This window comes from Artemia sp. Qi Xiang Cuo, chromosome 6, assembly GCF_049724085.1.
Source record: "Artemia sp. Qi Xiang Cuo chromosome 6, ASM4972408v1, whole genome shotgun sequence".
NCBI lineage: Eukaryota > Metazoa > Arthropoda > Branchiopoda > Anostraca > Artemiidae > Artemia > Artemia sp. Qi Xiang Cuo.
In genome coordinates, this window is record NC_142799.1 from 11,747,067 (window position 1) to 11,768,313 (window position 21,247).

At 34.3% G+C, this 21,247-nt stretch overlaps 1 protein-coding gene across 1 annotated transcript in view; it reads right to left on the reverse strand.

Moving 5' to 3' along the window:
* Positions 1-4,383: 4,383 nt before the first annotated feature.
* tex (THO complex 3 homolog tex) overlaps positions 4,384-21,247 on the reverse strand; it is a 36,058-nt gene continuing 19,194 nt past the window's right edge. Inside the window, exons 3-5 of the mRNA XM_089090058.1 lie at positions 14,337-14,541; positions 9,544-9,705; positions 4,384-4,642 (exon numbers count right to left, since the gene is read on the reverse strand). Of these exons, the coding sequence (XP_088946184.1) occupies positions 4,414-4,642; positions 9,544-9,705; positions 14,337-14,541 (596 nt within the window). The 3' untranslated portion in view covers positions 4,384-4,413. The remainder of the gene's footprint in view (positions 4,643-9,543; positions 9,706-14,336; positions 14,542-21,247) is intronic.

The following is a 21,247-nucleotide window of genomic DNA, read 5'->3' on the forward strand; positions in this document are numbered from 1 at the left end:
AACCCTTATACAGAAAATAAAATAATCGGGACTATAGTTCTTTTTGAAAAAATCCTTATGCAGTTGCACAGTTTTTGGAAAAAGAGGGTGCCTAATTTGAAAACAAAAAACATTGGTGAGAAACTAGCAAAAAAAAAAAAAAAATTAGTAATAAAATAAACATATGGTATCAAACGGGTAAAGAAAATTTGGTTTATTGGAAATCCTCGAAACGTTTTATGTTTTAATTTTACTGACGAAAAGAGTTACCGAAATGATCTGTTTAATTTTGTTTATTCATTTTCACGGCTCGACATGCCAACACTGACGAAACTGAAAAAAAATTTTAGAAGTTCAAATCGTAACTGTTTGAATTTACAGACGAAAAGGATTGACAAAATTAACTCGTTAGGTTTGTTTATTTATTTTTACAGTTCTTAGGTCTTTTATGTTTTTGGGTCAACTATGGGGCGACGAGTGTTTTTAATTAATGTCTTTTGTACTTAAACTAGATTATTAACAACGATTTAGCTTTTATAGTACAGGCAAACTAGAGTTTGACCCCAAACAAATTGTAACAGACACGATTTTTACACCATATAGTAGAGAGAAAAAAAAAGCTGAACAACATATCCAAAGTTGCACATTCTAGGTCGACGCAAAACTAGTTTTTTTTGCTTTTCGTGTCAATTTTTCAGTTTTTTCTAAAAAAATGAACTATCGGTAAATGTACGTTTTTCTGTATATGAAGTATCATCCCGATGTAAAATGAAGAGCTAAGCCCGAAAATGAAAGCAAATTTGTAACATAAAAGAAAAAAGTAACATAATCATCGCTATGTGATTTTACCCTTCTCATCGTTGTGATCTCCTTTTCCCCATAGTTTTCAAAGGCAACTATTCTGACATGAAATGATGAGCTGAGCCCAAAAATCAAATTAACCTGATGTAATGTCTACTAGAAAACCCGTTTCATACTCATAAACATGCACTTTTTTTTATTTTCATTTGAAAATTTAGCACTTAGCACTTATTCTTTTAGCACTTATTGTCCACCAATTCGTCGATTGCTGGTAAAAACAAATTGCAACAGAAATGATTTTTACACCATGTTGTAGACGAAAACAAGCTGAATAACATATCCACAGATGCACATTCTAGGTCGACGCAAAAACTAATTTTTTTTGCATATCGTGTCAGGTGTCTCACTTTCCTAACCAAAAAAAAAAAAAAAAAAAAAATTCCGGTAATTGTTCGTTTTTTCTTGAACTGAATTATTATTCCGATGTAAAAAGACGAAATGAGTGCGGAAATGATGTCAAAATTTGGTTTACGGTATATAAAAAGTTTCATTATCATCAATATGAAATTTTTACGCTTCTCGTCGTCGAAACCCCTATTTTTTTTTTACCAGACCATCTTTCGCTGGCTAAATTGTTGGTTTGAAGATCTAATAATTAGTTAGCGTCACTGGCTCAATCACCTGATGCGTCGGCCTAAAAAAAGTGATTGCAAGATGTTTATTGAAACATTAAAAATATTAGAAAAGGGAAATCTTCTATGAAACTAGTTATCAGCGGCCGACATTTAAAATCCCTCTTAGAATAAACTATTATCAACACACTGACTAGTCTTCACAACTGATAAAATTATCAAATGAACTTCATGAGCATTTGAAAGACAGAATCAAACTCCGACCAGTATTTGAAACTAATTTTTTAATTTAGGCATCTAAGCTTCGACGTTCTGCTCATCATTATAGCTTTCGATTATTGAAGAATTAGAACATACTGTCCTATTGCACGTCTTACAAGCTGCAGTGCAAGCTAAGCCTACAAGCTAATTGAATTGATTGAATAAATTCAATTCAAAATGCACCTTAAACGTATACTTATAAATTAAAGTTACAGATAGAAGAAAAACCAGAGGACAATCCCCATGCCATGACCAAATTTTCTCCTATCTTACCAATAACCAGATAATTCTTTGCCAAGGATACCCTTCTAAAGCATCTGCAATAAAAATTATAACAAAATTATAATTTTAATCAAAATTATTTTAGTATTGGAAAAGGATTTTCCTCTCCCCGATTTTCTGCTGTCATTCTCTTGCAGACCACAATAAAACTTTTTAGGATTTAGAAACAAAATTGGACGAACTTGTATCATATTTAAGTTCTAAAATTTAATTTTAGTCACAGGAAGCTTTTAAAATATAAATTCCTCTAAAAGATAAAAAGAGAGACAAAAAACGTTACGTATCCCTTTAATTGTAACTGACACCCTCGCATATAGCCTCTATGAATTTAACCCACCTCTTTGGGAGGGAAGATAGTTGAGACTTTCAGGGAATATTGAAATAAATAAAAATGCACTAATTATAACTAATAAATTAGAATCGAATATTTCAATTCTTAAGCCGAAGATGCAAAAGACCGTAGAAATATTCATTTTATAAGGCAATAAAAAACTTTTGTAATAAAAACGAACAGAAATCAAGCAGAAATAAAGTCCTATGATATTTCAAACTCAAAACGACCGGAAATGAAAATAAATTATCATATTAAATATGAAGTTAATAAATACAGATATAAATGAATAAAGAAATCTTAAAAAGATTAAAAATTTAACTGAATATTCAAACTAAACTGAAAACGAATCGAAACTACAACAAACATGAGTTTGGCTTATGTCCCCTTCCCCAAATCGTAAAAGGTGTAAACGATATTGTGGCATTTGCGCTTTCCTAAAAACAAATTATATTATATATGTACTACTGAAAACTTAGGACAGAGTCACACCCCCATTACTTTTTTACTGTTTGGTTTTTGGTATCCGTTATAAAATAATTTCCCATAATAAGTTTTCAGACAGCTTAAAAACACGTCAGGCTTGTATTTTCTAATAGGTTTTCCCGGGGGAGGTCCCCAGGAAACCTGCCTTGCCCCTGGAGATGTGGATCCCTCAGCTGTAGACCCCCTCCAGCCCCCCAATCGAAATACTGATATTACGCCCATAATTACTAGTAGCATAGTAGTAGTATTAGTAGTACTAGCAACAAAATTAGCAGTAATAGCATGTACAGTAACTTTTTGGCTAGTTGAACATCCTCCTCAGGATCCCCTGGAAGTTTCAGCTTGATACGGTAAGCCATTGTTACGATATTGTTGATATGCCCTTTTGAAAATCTGTATGGAGGCAGTATGTTTTGATTTAGTTCAACTTTTCATTCAAAATTTCCTTAAAATTTCACTTAAACATCCTCAGCCTTAGTAGTAGTCACTACAGATATAGTAGTTTTAGTAACAGTAGTAGTAATAGTAACATGCAAATATTGCCTTTTTCGTCAATTGATCATCCCCCTCATCATTCCCTGAAAAGTTCCGACTGAATATCTTAAATCATTCCTGAGGTACACCTTTAAGACAACCTGTACGTACATAACACGTTTTGATTTAGTTTTTAACACTAACCTCAGCAATCTCTAAAAGCTTCACCTGAATGTGCTTGATCTTTTTGAACACTAATGGTGAATCATGCTCTCTTTCCCGATACGTAAAGAATGGGTGAATTGCACAACCTACCCCCTTGCCCCAAGGGTTCTGGGGGGTTGATATCCCCAGAGACATAATTACTGGACCTTTCAATTATGCTGAACGAAACTGGTTACCTCAAAATTTTGATTTGATGTGTTTGGGAAATTAATGGACGGTGGAGGGGGGCTGGTTACTCTCAAATCCCTTTTGACTCTTAAAAAGGGCACTAGAACTTTCACTTTTCAATCGAATAAGCCCCTTCCGAAGTTCTTACGACAGCTCCTTCTATGCAAAGGGCGATGGTGAAAAAAAGAAGCAAATAAAACATGGTAACCAAATCGCTCTTTACTTAGACATTTATTGCGCTGCCTAAGAAAATTACTTCTTAACTCTTCACTCATCTCTAAAACGAAAATTTATGACAAGCTTCGAACTTCGAAATCGATCCGAACTGACTTCAAATGAATCGCGTACATATCCAACCAGTATAAAGTCATCAAAATCCGTGCAAGCTGTCTTTTACTGGACAACAGCTATTGCTGTAACCATAATACACATTATTGCTTGAACTGTGACGTCAATCTATCAATAAATTTTCAAGATCAGCAGGCCCCTGTCTCTAAGATCAAAATATACCAAGGGAATACATTGGACAGAAAACGTTAGAAAAGCAGGAAAAGCGATAATGATAGAAAATACCCGCTTCTAGACATAGTTTTCCCAATATGTCACTTTTATAGAAACTTAACGTTAATATTCAGGTTGTTTATTGTTTAATTGGGTGCAACTGTTTTGTAGCTCGTTTAACTCTCAATTCATGAAAAAATCTGCCGAAGACACTAAGATGTGGGCAAAATCAACAACTACAGACATAATTAAAAAATTTATTGTAATGAATTATTAATCTGGAACACCATACAACTGGACATTGCCTGGATCATCACAAGCAAAAGCCAGCAAATATCGTTTTGGATGCCAAGCAACAGTAAAGCAGGGCTGACCTATTTTCACCGAGGATACGTTCTCACCAGACTCCACATCACTAATGTCAATTTCAAGATCTTCTGAAGCAGAAGCAAGTAGCCGACTGTCATGACTGAAGCTAATAGTTCTAACGGGCCATTCCAATCTTAAAAAAAAATAAAAAATAAGAGTCTCAATTTAAAAAGAAAAAACATATTTTTTTTCAAAAGTAACACATGCAAAGAAAAAATTAAGTATTATTGAGCTGTAGTGAAACTTCTTCAAAGATTCAAAGATCAGTAGTTGAGCTATGGGAATAAAACTTTCTGATAGTTTCTGCACTTGATATCTGAGTCGGTTTCTGAAACATCATTCACCAAGCTTTAATATTTTCTTTAAATGCTTTCTAAAACACTTTCTAATTTACTAAATACTTTCTAGACACAATACCCTAAAGTAGGGTATAGAGAACTTTCTAAAATATTATTTTAAATCCTTCCTAAAATATTACATACTTTCTAGATGCGATACCCTAAAATAGGATATAAAATAATACTATTTTAAACATTTTAAAAATGCTTTCTTACCAAAGAAAATGTTGTCCAAAAGCAATTGTTTACCCTAACTGTAGAGAATCATGTCTCTAGCTTCTATACCCTACTTTATCTTAAATACTTAAAAATTTTCGGATAAAATTCCATTTAATAATCTATATAATTACAAGAAACTTATATAGTAAAATTACATATATAAAAAATTACAAGATTTCACGTCAGAGCTTTTATTGGAAATTCTAAGGTTTTAAATCATGACTTCTATAGTGAAAAATCTCTGTATTCACAAGTCAAATCAATTTTCTGTCATTAATCATCGTAATCAGTTAATAGTTGATTATTTTCGGTCCTTTCTATGAAAGCTATTTAAAAAAAAAATATAGCCTTGTTATAAGCATGGAAAGTTCATAGCACTTGTGCCAGTAGCAAGGCGTAATAATACTAGCTTTTTTTTTACAAATAAAGCCCAGTTTTTGATAAAATGGGCATAATTTTAGGTACATTTGGTGGTTGCATTTTTAGGTAAATTCGTATATATAAGAGAAAGGGGAAAAGGAGGATTATAAATTTAAAAACCAAATTGGCGAATCAGGACAAAAAAAAAAAAACAAATAAAAAAAAAACAAAAGAAAAAGATAAAAAACAACAACAGAAAACAACATGAAAAGGCCAATAACAGCAAACCAGGGGCGTAATTTACTATGGGGCTGGTGGGGAGGGGGGAAACTTCCCCCTTCATACCCTAGTTTGCCCCGTTCCCCAACCTCAGTTTGCCCCCCAGCTGAAATTTAGTTTCTGCAAAAATTCTTGTCAAAACTAAATAAGCCTGAAAAATGCCAGTATCCAAAGAAACGGGTCAGTTTTTTTGTATATATCTTTGCGTCTGTGGTACTATATGGATCACTTTTCAGTTTTCACTGTCATTTTCATTTGATTTGGGAAAATGGGCTACAACTTCCCCCCCCCCCCAGGTTTTGACGAGATTACGCCACTGTAGCAAACCATATAATAGTAAAATATATGGAATATTATAACACTACTAGAAGTCTTATCCCATTGCTGTTTATTTAAAGATCTTAGATTTGTCTTCTATGGTAAGGGAGATTTCCACCAAAAATGGACCAATGAATCTTTCCCCTGGACAATTAGAAAAACAATGGCCTAGGAATACACTCGTTAGTTTTTGACTTCCTCCGTTCAATAGATACTTATCCAACGCCCCTAATAGCTGAACCAACTTACCACTACCTCCAGAAAGTATAAGCAACCAATTAGAGCAAAAATTCGAGCAGTTGTCCGAAAAACGCCATCTACAATTACCGAGAAAAATCTTAAAGGAGCCTATGTCACTAGTACAACTGGCAACAGCACCCAATAATGCCACCCGTGGAGATTTTCATATAGGTGTTTTTACTTTTGATTCGTCGATATGCAGTCAGTGGCACAAGTAGCCATTAATTTCTATTTTTATACCGAATCTGTGGAAGAAGATGCATAGTGGAGCAGGTATGGAAGAATAAACATAAATGTTCCATCCTCGGTTTAAATAATACAAGCAATAAGCTTCACATTACCATTCAGTACAAAAGCTATTTGACTTAAGTATGTAAAACAGTATATATGAGTTTCCTCAAGATAATCTAAAAGCTAGACGCCAAGATATATTTCTAAGGGCCTTATGTAGACATTGGAACAGGCCAATGTAAAACCACTGTCAGAGTTGTCAGTCAAAAAACAAATACGAGTTCTCAGTCTTTAAGGTAATAGGTCTTAGCTTTACATCCATTTTTGAAAAAATAAGAAATTGATTTATTAAATAAATTCAAAATAATATGATGTTGATCAAATTTCAATAAAGATATAAAATTAAAAATCAGCAGCGTGGCATATTGCTCTTGTCTGATTGAGTTCTCTTTTATTTTCAATTTTATCAATTTCTGTCTTGTTTAATTTTCGATTGATTTTCATACGATTTTTTATTCTGTATTCAATTGGGTTCTAGACGAGTACCCCCCCACGGAAAATACCCCCACCCCCCCAAAAAAAAAACCCGAGGAAAATAAGGCTTTCCAAATTTGAGAATTTTATTTGAGATTTACTTTTTTAATTTCCGCAGGGGGATGGAATTTTGGTACTTGTGTATTATGCGCCACTCACTCAAGTTTACGCTGTGTAAAATTCGAGAACACACCAGTTTTTTGTTAGTTTATTCGTTACTTTAGAAATATATTTGCGCTATGGATTTGCACATTGGGGGGGGGGGGTAAGCATAACGGGTCTGCATGCAAAATGTGTTTGGCACAATTATTCTGCATTTTAGATAGATAGACAAATAAGTGTATTTTAAAGCCAAATATACGGCCATGAACACATTAAAATAACATAAATGAACATAATGAATGGGGGAGGGGGTGTTTAACCGTCCAAAAAATGCCCTCCCCAACGAAAAATACACCCCCTCCCTCCTTCGGAAATACGCGTTGGGATGTTAAGGGTAATTGTCCGGGGTAAATCTTCGCCAGGATTGAAATGTCCAGAGGATATTTCTATGGGGAGGGGTATTTTTCGTGGGGGAGGGCATCTTTTGGGGGATTAAACACCCTCCCCCCCCCAATTCACTATATTCATTTATGTTATTTTACTGTGTTCATGGCCTTATGCTTGACTTTAAAATACATTTATTTGTCTATCTATCTAAAAAGCAGAATAAGTGGGCCAAGCACATTTTGCACGCAGAGCCGTTATGCTTAACCCCCCTCCCAATGTGCCAATCTATAGCGAAAATTTATTTCTAAATTAATTAAGAAAATAACAAAAAAAAACGGTGGGTTCTCGAATTTTACACAGCGTAAACTTGAGTGAGTGGCGCATAATACACAATTACCAAAATTCCATCCCCCTACGGAATATAAAAAAAATAAAACTCAAATAAAATTGTCTAACCTGGAAAGCCTTAATTTCCACGGGAACGGGGAGTATTTTTTTTTTTTTTTGGGGGGGGGGGTATTTTCCGGGGGTATTTTCCGCGGGGTGATATTTTTCGGGGGGTATTTTCGGCAGGGGGGGGGGGTATTTTCCGGGGCGGTATTCGCCGGGGGGGGGGTAAACGCCGGACACCATTCAATTGATACGTAGTAAATAAACTAATATTAGCAAATGTTACATTAATATAATGAGATAATTATTATTTATTAACTATACACGATTACTAATTATATTGTAAGTAAATGAGTATCGTATAGAATTGAGCGAATTGGAAAACGCCAACATAAGAAAGAGTATGGGAGGGAATCCGATCAAAATACGAAAAGATGAATAATAAAATAAAACACGAATAAGTTAAAACAAATGTAACTACATGTTTATGTAAGATAATTTTTTTTTATGGAGACAAATTTTTTTTATTTCTTTTATACAGCTGATAGGCTGAAGATTCCCGGCGTAGAAATTTATCAGACACTATTAGAATAAATGGTGTGAAATAAAGAAAATTGTTGGAGTCGAACAAGAGAACGGCAAAAACGAAAGCTCTACAAAGCAAATTTTTTTTACGAATAGATATTGTAATGCACCCAGTTAGAGGAGAATAACAAACAATTATTCTCTATAAGGTTAAAATCTTCGGAGGGTTTAGTGGGATAGTATCCTCCCTCTTATATGGGGTAAGTTTTACCACATGAGGTGTCCAAATGGCTCATGACTTTTAGGGATCGTTCCCTCTGTTGTTAAGAACTACTAATTTATTGGGAGGGGAAGGGGTAACTGGGGGCGAAAAAACCATTTATCTCTCGTCCATTTGAAATTTACAGCTGAAAGTACTTACGCCAAGAATAACCTAATATACGAACAAAATTGTTTAGGGGCACGGCCCTGTTCAAAATGATGCTCCGAAAAGGACCAGACAACTTTTTATCCATCTGGTTGGAAGCTTATGTCCTTAAGGCCTTTGGTTAAGGAGACCTGAATGGAGAAGGGGAAAAAAGAGAAAAATATTGCTACCATCGAAAACGGGTCCTGACTAAGGACCGAAAAGTGCCATGGACCTCTTTTTGAAATGACTTGAAACTTTAAAATGAAATTCACTGAGCCTAGGGAACCCTAATGTACTAAAACAATTGTAGTTTGGAGGGTTGCGTCCCCCAAAACTGGGGTTCCAAAAGGTATTTTTTATCTGTTTCAAACTTATTATCTTAATTTTTAAGTCATTTGGACGTCGGGACCCTCATGTACGAACCATATGAACCAGACATACCCATATGGGGTAAGTCTGTACGCTTTAGGTTCCATCTGTTTCTCCATAGAAGCAAATATTATTTTTTGTTCATGAGAGTATTCATTTTCATTCCTATTCGTTTTAGATTTAAGTTATTATATCACTTAATTGTTGTTCAAATTCGGTTTAATATAGATCTTTGCTTTTCTCTGATTTTTTTTTTTGGAAAAAAGTTTTTTTTTTTTAATTAACACACAAAACAATTGTCCATATTTAACATAATAATTACACATAACAAACCTAGAGAAAGTCCGCAAGCAAGCGAGTTCGCTGAGGTCCCACAGAGAGACAATTGCATCAGCTGACCCTACTGCGAATAACTGCCCAGAAGGATCAAATTCAATACATATACAGTTGCCTGGATGAGCATTGATGGTATATACAGTGGTCAGCTCAGGATAGCTAAAAACATAAGAAAAGTGTAATACTCATAATTTCAAATTAAATTCTTCTTTTTTCTTTACCTTTGTACAATATCACCTTAGTGATATCCTCGATTTACTAGAACAATTTGGATCTTATTGATTAATTTTTATGTTAGTTGATCTAGAAAAAATGAGCTTAACAAAAATATAATCACAATTTGCAAATAATAGGAAAAAATGATATATGATTTTTTGCCAGAGCCTACATAAGAACGAAAACTGTTCATAAATATTTACGCTTCTAATTTCAATAAATGGATAAATTTGCATGTACGCATGTGAATTACAGGGGGGGGGGGAGATGGGACAAGAAGGACATAAGAGAGACACAAAGAGGGAGAGTAAGAGAGAGAAAGAAAAATGAAAGAGAGGGAGAGAGAGAGAGAGAGAGAGAGAGAGAGAGAGAGAGAGAGAAAATATTATTTTTAATAAAATGATCATAAATAATCATACATATACATATTATTTATAATATGTATATAAATATAATATTCATAAATGTGTATACTGTTTAAACTTAATTATACATCAACTAATTTTTTATATTAAATTTACCATATAAAAGTAAATGACAATAACGTTAATCAAAACTTAGTTTATAACAACAAAATAAGAAAAGACAAAGGAGAGGAATCGTGAATAAAGAGAAACATAGAAAAAGAGAATTAATACTGTTATCACGTATAGATTGGGTTTCTGCAACTCAAGGGGAAGTCGGAGAATATGTCTCCAAGGGAGGGGGGGGGGTCCTAATTCGAAATAATAAATTTTTCTTGTGCCATGTCTATGCTTAAAAAACTCAACGTGAACTTCTAAAACTAGCATAATGACCCTCCTCCATCACTTTCCATGCATTATATATATGATATTGTCTAAATATTAACAATAAAATATTTTACAGAAAATCGATGTATAACTGCATACGTGGACGTAGCCTTAACATCTAAGTTATGTCAGAAGATTCTTAAGAGGAGTGGGAATCTTTCATTTTGAGTATGTTTATGTTTGGTCTTGTATGATATAATTAAAATTAAAAATGCCATCGTGCGACAAAACCAAACTGATAACTAGAAGGAAGAACATGAAATATTAATTCGTACTCAATGAAATAGGACAATTTCTAAGGGAAGATGCGATAATAATTCTTTAAAAAAAATATTCATCGCAATCTGATTTGTTTTAAATTTGGATTATACAAATAATTCAAAAACCCAAAGAAGGTATTCCCAAAAAACCATTTGGGCGTGAAGAGGTTTTCTGACCAAAAACAACAGAAAAATGAGCCATATTCTTCGTATATTTTTAAGTCTTGTGAAGCCCCTGGTACCACTAGTAAAGTAATAACGTATTTTTAAAATTTAGATCCATTCAAGAAATAAATTGAAATTCTGAGCTTGCTTGTTAAAAGACAGATAAAAACTATAGTTTCAACCTTAAATTATTAATTAAACAAAAATAAAAACAAGTTTTTCAACTGAAAGTAAGGAGCAACGTAAAAACCTAGAACGAGCAGAAATTATTACGTATATGAGTGGGGTTGCACCCTCCTCAACACCTCGCTATTCACGCTAAAGTTTTTTAGCTTTTTATTGCTCTAATTAAACGAAACTTGTGTTTCAGGAGTCATTCTTAAAGAATTGGGACAAGATTCAAAATTTACCGTAAAGAGCGAGGTGTTGAGGAGGGGGCAACCCTCCTCAAATACCTAATAATTTCTGTTTGTTTTATGTTTAAATATTGTTCCTTACTCTCAGTTGAAAAAACTCCTTTTTTTTGTATTTAATTTCTGATCGTTTTTTTTATAGAATGCCAGGAAATCTGGCTCCACCTCCACGGAAAAATCCTTCCTCCCCACGGATATATCCTCTAAAAACTTACATCCTGGTGAAAATTTACCCCATACAATTACCCTTAACATGTCCACATGCAAAAAATGTGTCGGCAAAGAGAAAACAAGACATAAGAAGAATTTCGTATAGGAATTCTGGCAAATTCCCATAGCATAAAATTTCCCCTGAAAAATTCTACCCCCCTCGAAACTTCCTTCCCCATGGAATGTACTCCCTGAAGAAAATCCCCCCTCCTCCCCGAAGAATGTATGTATACTTCCCAATAATATATATTATACATAAATAATGGGCAAATTTTACAAGTTAAAGACTTTTACCCAGAGGCGGTGGGGGGTCATGTTATTTCCAAAGGCATAGTTATTCGGCCTTGCCTTTCAACTATGTTGAACAAAATGGCTATCTCAAAATTTTGATCGGACAATTTTGAGAAAACAGGGGGTGGGAAGGGGCCTAGTTACCCTCCAATCATTTTGGTCACTTAAAAGGGCTTAAAAAGTCACTTAAAACTTTTAATTTCTGTTCGAATGGGCCCTCTCCCGATATTCTATGACCGCTGGTTCGATACGATAACCCCTGGAAAACAATAAATAAAAATAATAAACTCGCATCCGTGATCTTTCTTTTGACAAAAAAAAAAAAAAAAAAAAAAAAAAAAAAAAAAAAAAAAAAAAACTACTTTTTTGCAGATAGGAGCTTGAAACCTCTACAGTAGGGTTCTCTGATACGCTGCATCTTATGGTGAGATTTTCATTAATATTATTTGAATTTTAGGGGGTGTTTCCCTGTTTTTTCGAAAATCAGGCAAATTTCCTCAGGTTCATAGCCTTTAATGAGTAAGACTAAACTTAATTTATATATTCGGAATCAACATAATACGTCAATTCTTTTGATATATCTATTGGTACCCAAATTCCGTTTTTTAAAGTTTCGGAGATTATTGAGCCGGGATGCTCTTTACTTACAGTTCGTTACAACGAACTCTTTGAAAACACTTAATATATAGATAGAAAAAGTCTGAAATAAAAAATGTCAGAATTTGATTCCGGTGATGAGATTATGCGGAAGCGTCTCCATAACAATCAAGATGATGAGAAGATGATAATCAAGCTCATAAACAAGATGAAAAAAGAAGAGGCTTTTAAAAAAGATCATGTAATGGCGCAGCAGGGTTGATCTACGCTTGGTAATACTAGACCATAAGTTCTAACTCAGCTGGAGCAACCCACTGCAAGCCCCAGAATTTGATTTCGGCTATGAGATTACACGAAAGCGTCTCCATACCAATCCAAACAAGAACAATAAGAAGCATTTAAAAAATAATAATTTCCTGAAGAGGAAAGGAACTCCCTTCAGTTCTCTCCGCAGGGTATTATGCATGTATTCTATTATAAAAAGGTCTAGCCAAAAATTATTTAGGGCAACTGAATTTAGGTTTATAAGCTCTTGTTTTTAATGTTTCAAAAGAATCCACATTCTTTATTACATACACAAAATAAACAAACGAAGGCAGAGCAAGCTCAAATCAAAGGCTATTCATAGACAAGTTTTAACAAATGCCAAAAGACACAAATAAAAAAAAGAAGAAAAAAAGAAATAAAGATAGGGAAAAACAAGACAAATTAGTCCAAGAGATGGACGAAAGAGGCTCCACCAACGTGGAAAATTCATACAAAAAGATAAACAGGTTTTAGGATTTACAACTTGATTTAAGCCCATTTGCTATAAAAGGGATATGAAATCTCGTTGATAATCTAGCTCTTTCACAATTGACTCAGGGTAGTCTGTACGTTCCAAAATGATACGAAAAAGTGTCAGCAGGAAAAAAAAATATACTTGAATCACAACAATAATTCGTTTGAGACTGAATAGCACAATGCAAAAGTAGAAAAAGAAGCAAAAGGAAACAAAAAAATGAAAAAGAAGCAGAAGGGGAAAAAAAGAATACTTTAATCATAGCAATAATTCGTTTTGAGATTGAATAGCCCAATGCAAAAGTGGGGATTAAAACTCACAATTTCCATGTGCAAAGTAAAGTTACGAGTCCCGGTGTCGCCAGTTATTTGGTTTGGAATGGGGGTGAATGGTGTGACTCTGTAAGCTCAGCCAGAGTCGACCCAGCTCTAAATGGGTACTTGGAGAAATCTGGGGAGAAAACAGGAGAAGCGTCGGATGATTTGCCCCAACCACGCATTGCACTCCTGGCCAAAGGCATCGAATCAGGAGATCGGCACCTGCGCAACGCACTCGATTGGTCAGCACGTGAAAAAGTTAATGCAGTTTAGAGATTAATGATCCAAAATCACAAAAAGCATGAAAAACACTAACTTCATAAAAATACTAATGCTTCTTCGCAGCATCAAGCGCAGCATCGTAAAACACATCGCAGCATCAAGCGATCAAATGCAAACTCCGAATGCGTTCGCTCCTCCTTCCCACGTAAAATGACCCCAAAACGAACAAAAACTACTTCAGAAATTAAAAGGTGTATCTTAATTAGATAATAAAATAGATTAGTTCACTAAAATACTGACTACCTAGAAACGGGGCACATCGAAATACGTGCTAAACACAAGTAAAAGAAGTAGAAGAAGCATTTTAGTGGAAGAAGCATTAGTACTTTTAAGGCGTATCTTAATTAGATAATAAAATAGAATAGTTCACTAGAATACTGACTACCTAGAAACGGGGTACATTAAAATGCATGCTAAACACAAGAAAATAAATTCAATTGACACTGTCTCCATTCAGAAAAGCTTACTTTAGTACGTGAATATGTCCTTGACCACTTGTCATGAAGAATAGGTCATTAGTTTTGTTCCAAGCGATTTCATTAACTTCAAACTTGTATTGCATTTCTGTTCGAATTTTGAAGTTGCGCGTATCAATAAAAGTGACCAAATCTTCTTTGTTTCCAACGGCAATTGTAGTTCCATCAGGGGACCAACTAATGTTTATATTCTCACCTTCAAAAGCAAAAAGTTTAGACCACTTATTGGTGAACCCCCACCCTTTTCACAGAATTTAATAAATGAAAAAGTAGAGAGAAAAAAAGAACATAATATTCAAACAAAGCAGTAGAAAAAACAACAAACAATAAACTTTAATAAAATCCGAATATTTCGAATCGACGTCCAGGAGCCTTTATCAACGGAAAAAAATTAATTAAGCTAAATTAAACCCAACATATTTATCATAAAATATACATAAGCAAAACTCACATCTTAATAGCTTCCAAATCACTGAAACCAATTTCAATATCACTGTGGCTTTGGCAACAGAAATTCAAATCTTGGAAAGAACATTTTTTTGGAATGTGTGTTTCCTTTCACGCGCCTATTCATTACTAGTGACCAATTCTCCAAAAATGTCGAAGAGGCAAAAATAATGAAAATACAAATTGTAAATTATTTTAACTACACATCTTATTATTCTTTTAGTAATTTCATAGATAATTAAATTTTTATTTGCAGCTCCTCAAGGGTGCCAAGGATAAAGTCCCCCTGGAATCTTTTTGTGGCAAATCTAAGATTTTTAAGGCAAAGTTTAGGAGAGATGCAAAGTTAAACTTATATTTAATGCTCTATTTTAGCAAATATTATTTTCATTAGTTTCTTTGCCTAAGTTGGAAAAAGCTTCTTTATAAGGTTTACTGTCCACATTTTCAAAAACTAAAAACTTACAAAAATCAATTAAAAAAAATGTTTCTGATACGTAAAAAGCAAAGTTGAAACTTAAAACGAACAAAAATGACTGCTTCGCGGTTTATGCAACACATTTTAGAAAAACTGTTTCAAATAAACTGGTTCGTGATATCTTTATACATTTGTAGAGTTCTGTAAAACATAGCGCTTTTCTGAAAAAAAAAGCTTTCTTGAGGTTTTCAGAGATTTAAAATCTTGTCATAAAGGTTATTGATTTTATGGCCAGTAAAAGACAATTTAGAACTTTATGAATTATTCATTTAGTTACCACAGGCCACTTAAAGGTTTTCCTGTTTCTATTTCTGTTTTGATGCGTCGGTTTTGCGTTTTCAGTAAAGCGGTAGTTTTCAGAATTCTACAAATGTAGGGCAATATCACGAGCCCGTTTGTTTGAAACAGTTTAGCAAAAATATGTTGCATAAACTGTGACGCATTAAATTTGTTCGTTCAAGCTATAACTTCGCTCTTTACTTTCATCGGAAAAACTTAGTTCGTTCAAATTAATATCTGAAACAACAGCCCTTGTGTTTGAGCAGACGTTTTTAAACAATTGAGAGAAAAAGTCAAACTTAAGGACAAAGAGCGAGTGTCAAGGAGGAGGCAGTCCCCTTATATACGAAATAATTTCTGTTTATTTTAAGTTTTGATGTCGCTCTTTACTTTCATGTAGAAAAACTTGGTTTCCGTGACTTAATTTCAGTTCGTTTTCAGTAGCATTTCAAGGATTACCCTAAATACGAGTAGGGCTACCATCCCCTCCACTCCTACAATTTCAATCAAAACTTAACGTTTGCACGGCAGAGAAAAAGAGCTTTTTTAAAATATTACTCACGAAAATCCGTCGGCCCCCCTCCATAATGGCTAGTTGACGCGCAGTTATACACCACAGTGAAGAATGTTATCAAACGTCAAATGAATGAACTTAGTAAATGAAGCTTTAAAACGGAATGTCTATACTAACCGTTTATTTTGTGTGGACTAAGTGTATCTTTGGGAATGAATAAGCCACCGCACGGCAATTCTGTGTCTCAAACTGGAAAGCTCAATATACTAATTCTTGATAACATTAAATCAACTGGCCGTCTCAGAATTGTCAATAGATAGCTCTTTGACAACGTTTGGGCCAAAAATTATTGTTTTGCGCCACAAAATGGCACAAGGCATCACTTTTCTGTGGCACAATCTTTCTTGCTGCTTAAAAAAGTCAGTAGAATTTTTTATTTCCTTTCTAATAAGCCTTCTCTTAATATTCTAAAATCAATGGTTCGATACGATCACCCCTGTAAAAAAAAAAAAAAACGACAAAAAACAAACAAAACAAATAAACACGCATCCATGACTATCCGCCTAGGGAAAATGTAAAATTTTCACATTTTTGTAAATAGGGGATTGAAACTACTACAACAAAGCTTTATGATATGCTGAATTCGATAATGTAGTTTTCACCAGAATTGCTGGCCCTCTGGGAGTTTCTCCCTGTTTTTATACTTTATGAATTTCGTATATTTGGAATTACCATAAGAAACCGTTTCTTTTATTGTATGTACTGTTAGCGAAAAGCCTTTTTTAGGCTTTAGATTACAATTAGCAAGATTCGCTCCTTACTTACAGTTTCTTACTATGTACTGTATAATATATGACAAACAAAACACAACTAAAAATTTCCGTTTAAACATCGAGTTTCCATTCGCCAAAGGCTTGTGTCACAAAGAAGTGGCGTTTTCTGCCATTCTGTGGCATCAAACAACAATTTTGCCCCAAGAGGGCCATGTTGCTATCAATTGAAAATCCCGAAAGAACCCCCTAACCTTGAACGAACTTGCACTTTGTTACCAGGAACTGTTTGAGGACAAGGAAAACTCTTGCGCAAAATTAAAATTAAGTGTTCTTTTAGACATTTCTTTTCGCCCTAGTCTTGTTTCAGCCTTAATAAATGAACACTTTAAGGAAGAATCATGCAGTGAAATTGTTGGAAGCTTCTGGGATTTGTTATTTAATATTTCAGAGCAAATATAAGCATTCGCTTAAAATACTTGGCAAAGAGGAATTTTAATTTACGTCATGGAAAACTTATTAGATAGGTTTGGGACAAAACATTATAGAACTATTTAGTGGCCAGTAAATAATTAGGATTAAATCTAATTTTGAATATTTGGTTTCTTGTGGGGATTTTTTTTTATAACTTTATGGCCTATATTTCTTTTTTGCGTCAAGGATCAATTGCTTGCTTTTGACCCTATTTTTTCTGCCAGTAAATTGTTTTTACTGTTTTAAATGGTTATTCGACTTAGATTATTTCCTTGTTTACCGAACTGTTAAATGTTACATCGTTCATCAGTATACAATTTATCTATTAAAAAAGTCCTTTCCCTCTCCCCCACCCCTTTATTTTCATGAACTAGTAGCCCTGGAAGGATAGTAGCTAATTTTACGCACCGAAATACGTAAAAACCAGCTCAATGTTTAGTAATTTAAATCGATTTATTCGAGAAACTTGCCCAATACTTTGCCCATCCCCTTCTCATAGGAAAATTTATGCAGGTTTCGTCATTCCCTTAGAAAGTTTTCAGCGGGAATCCAACGGACATCCGCAGTGTCAGGGTGTCTACTTAAATTTAATTATGAGATTAATGTTATCGCCTATGCATGTTCTTAAAGGAGACTAGCACCACGACCCGTATCATGTCTATGCAACTACGGCCACCAAAAATTGTTTCCTACCCGCTCACGTTTTGCAAACAGATCTCCAGCCGCTGCTGATGCTAGATGAAAACATCTATGCTGATGCTGGTCAGGGTTGCCATGGATTTATTTATGTTTTCATTGATTTTTCAAATCCCGCCATGGATATTGGAAATGCTATAGATTGCCATGGATTTACTTTAAAAACATTGATTTCTCGTGAAATCATGGACTTATACTTAGGAACCACGAGTTTTAATTTTTTATAGGCTACGGAATAAAATTACTGTCACTCTGAAACAGCCAATACTATTCTTGTGCAGTCCAAAATAGGTTCACATAGTTCAAAGATGGATTTGCCAGCTCACTGAAGAAGCGTGGGGATTTCAAAAATTTCAGCATGTAATTTCTTTCTATCATAACTAAGAATAAAAACAAGAAATTTGCCCCTGATCTTGCCCTCGCTAATGCAAACTAGAAATATGGAGAGCTATACTGGTACACTATTGTCCTCTGGGTTCTTTGCAGAAGACCAAGAGAAAATAAAAGGCAGTTTAAGAGATTAAGATCTACAAAGGTTTGTATATATGTTGCCAAAGCCTTATTTGGTATAGGTCTAGATTAGGCCCTCTTCAGGTGGAGACATCCTAGAACAAAAAGAGCTAAACTTTTAGATTGCTAATTTCATTTTCATTTTTACAGTTTTGTTAGCGTTTTTAACAAATCATATGCAGTCACCCCTCTAATGGTCTCATATAGCCATAGGCTATGTAAGAAACTAGCATAACAATTGATAAAAACTGATTCAATAACAGATAAAATGGAAAAAAGAGAAATATCGCATATTGATACTTGCTGTATATTATAAAGCAAGAATTGTATCATTTTTTGATTAGTTTTTGTTTTTATAAAGCCTATGGCTCTGTGAAACCATTAAAGGGGCTAGAGATAAATTGTCAAGACGTGAATAATACTATGAAAATGAACAGTTAATAATCTAAAAATGTCTCTCTTTGTGTTCTAGCGTATTTCCATCTAAAGAGCCAGTATTCTAGACCATTACCATTCATTTTTTCAAATATGACAATCTTAGATTGAATGACAACACTTCAACCCTAGTGTTAATTAAATAAAAAAAACAAGTTTTTTTAACTGAAAGTAAGGAACGACGTTAAAACTTAAAACGAACATAAATTATTCCGTATATGAACGGGGCGGTCCCCTCCTCAACGCCTCGCTCTTTACACTAACGTTTGACTTTCTCACAACTCTATTTTTTTAAACAATAAAAAAAAATTTAGCGTAAAGAGCGAGGCGTTGAGGAGGGGACAGCCCCTTCATATACGGAATAATTTCTGTTCGTTTTAAGTTTTAACGTCGTTCCTTACTTTCAGTTAAAAAAACTTGTTTTTTTTATTTAATTTTTGAACGTTTTTGAATTAATGCAGGTTTTGATTTTGGCTCACCGTACATGAATAATTAAAACAAAATTTGCATATTATATTTGGTTAAATGGCTTTCTCGAAACTTGTTTAATTTTATTTACGAACGTTTTTATTAGTAATAAATATACGTAACTTAGAATTAACTTACGTAACGAACTTCTATATTCATAAATTTTTAACACGTATATTAGGGGGTTCGCCCCCTAGTCAATACCCTGCTCTTTAAACTATAGTTCGAATTTTTTTTCCAGTTCTTTAAAAATGACCTCTTAATCACAATCAGTTGATCAGTTGAAAAACTTGTTTTTTTTTATTTAATTCCTGATCTTTTTCTTTAATAATGCTGGGAAATCCGGCGCCCCCTTCATAGCAATGTCCCTTCCCCCATGAAAACTTCCTTCATGGAAAGATCCTTCCATATAGCCCCCGACCCTCTCCTTCCCCCACCTACCAGAAAAAATCTCCTCTGAAAAAGTCTGTATACTTCCCAATAACCAATACTATATGTTAACATTGAGTAAAGTTCATAACTTTCAGCCCTCCCCCTGGGGACTTTGGGGGATCAAGTCATCCTAAAAGACATTTTTATCATATTTTCGACCATGCTGAACAAAATGGCTATCTCAAAATTTTGATCGGGTGACTTTGGGAAAAAAATGAGCGTGGGAGGGGGCCTAGTTGCCCTCCATTTGTTTTGGTCACTTAAAAAGGGCACTAGAACTTTTAATTTCCGTTCCAATGAGCCCTCCCACGATATTCTAGGACCACTGGGTCGATACGATCACCCCTGGAAAAAAAAAAAAAAAAAAAAAAAAAAAAAAAACAAATAAAAACGCATCCGTGATCTTTATTCTGGCAAAAAATGGAAAATTACACATTTTTGTAGATAGGAGCTTGAAACCTCTACAGTAGGGTTCTCTGATACGCTGAATATGATGGTGTGATTTTCATTAAGGTTCTATAACTTTTAGGGAGTCTTTCCCCCTTTTTTCGAAAATCAGCCAAATTTTCTCAGGCACGTAACTTTTGATGGGTAAGATTAAACTTAATGAAACTTATATATTTGAAATCAGAATTAAAATCTGATTCTTTTGATGTATCTATTGGTATCAAAATCCCGTTTTTTAGAGTTTCGGTTACCATTGAGCCGGGTCGCTCCTTACTTACAGTTCGTTACCACGAACTGTTTGAAAAACCTTATCTTGAGCGAACTGTGGGATAGAGACATTCCTTTAATCAACCTAATTGGTTTTGCTTCGGATAACCCAAACGTGAGATATGGCAAGCAAGCTGGTCTGGCTTCACATCTAAAAAAGATATGCCACGGTTTGCTGTTTTTCGGATGTAGTTGCTATTCATTAGCTCGGTGTTTGACCACTGCATGCGATGTCCTGGATCCCAAAATCATTCAGTTTGCCCATGACGTTTACAATTTTGTTGCATACCCCCCAAAAACATTCAATTTGCTGAGGGCCAGAAATTTGTCGAAGTTGCCGGACACTCAATTCTCTCATCTAAAACACACTGGCTCTCAAAAGAGTAAGTAACCAAGAGGCTTCTGGAACAGTGGAATACGATGAAAATTTGTTTCTAGAGCATGCTCGCCTACAATATTCTCACTGCAACGAGTATCCGCGAGGGACTTGGAATTTATAAAACTTCGACTGCATGACCTCTTTTTTGGAAATGTATTACCGGTAGTGAATGAGCTAAACCTAGAATTCCAGAGCAAAATGTGCTAGATTCTTAAGAAACTTTGCAAAATTCTACAGGAAATTATGCAAATTATTGTCAAATAGGAAGTCCTGAACAAAAATGACCTCTTTAAGATTAATGTTTGG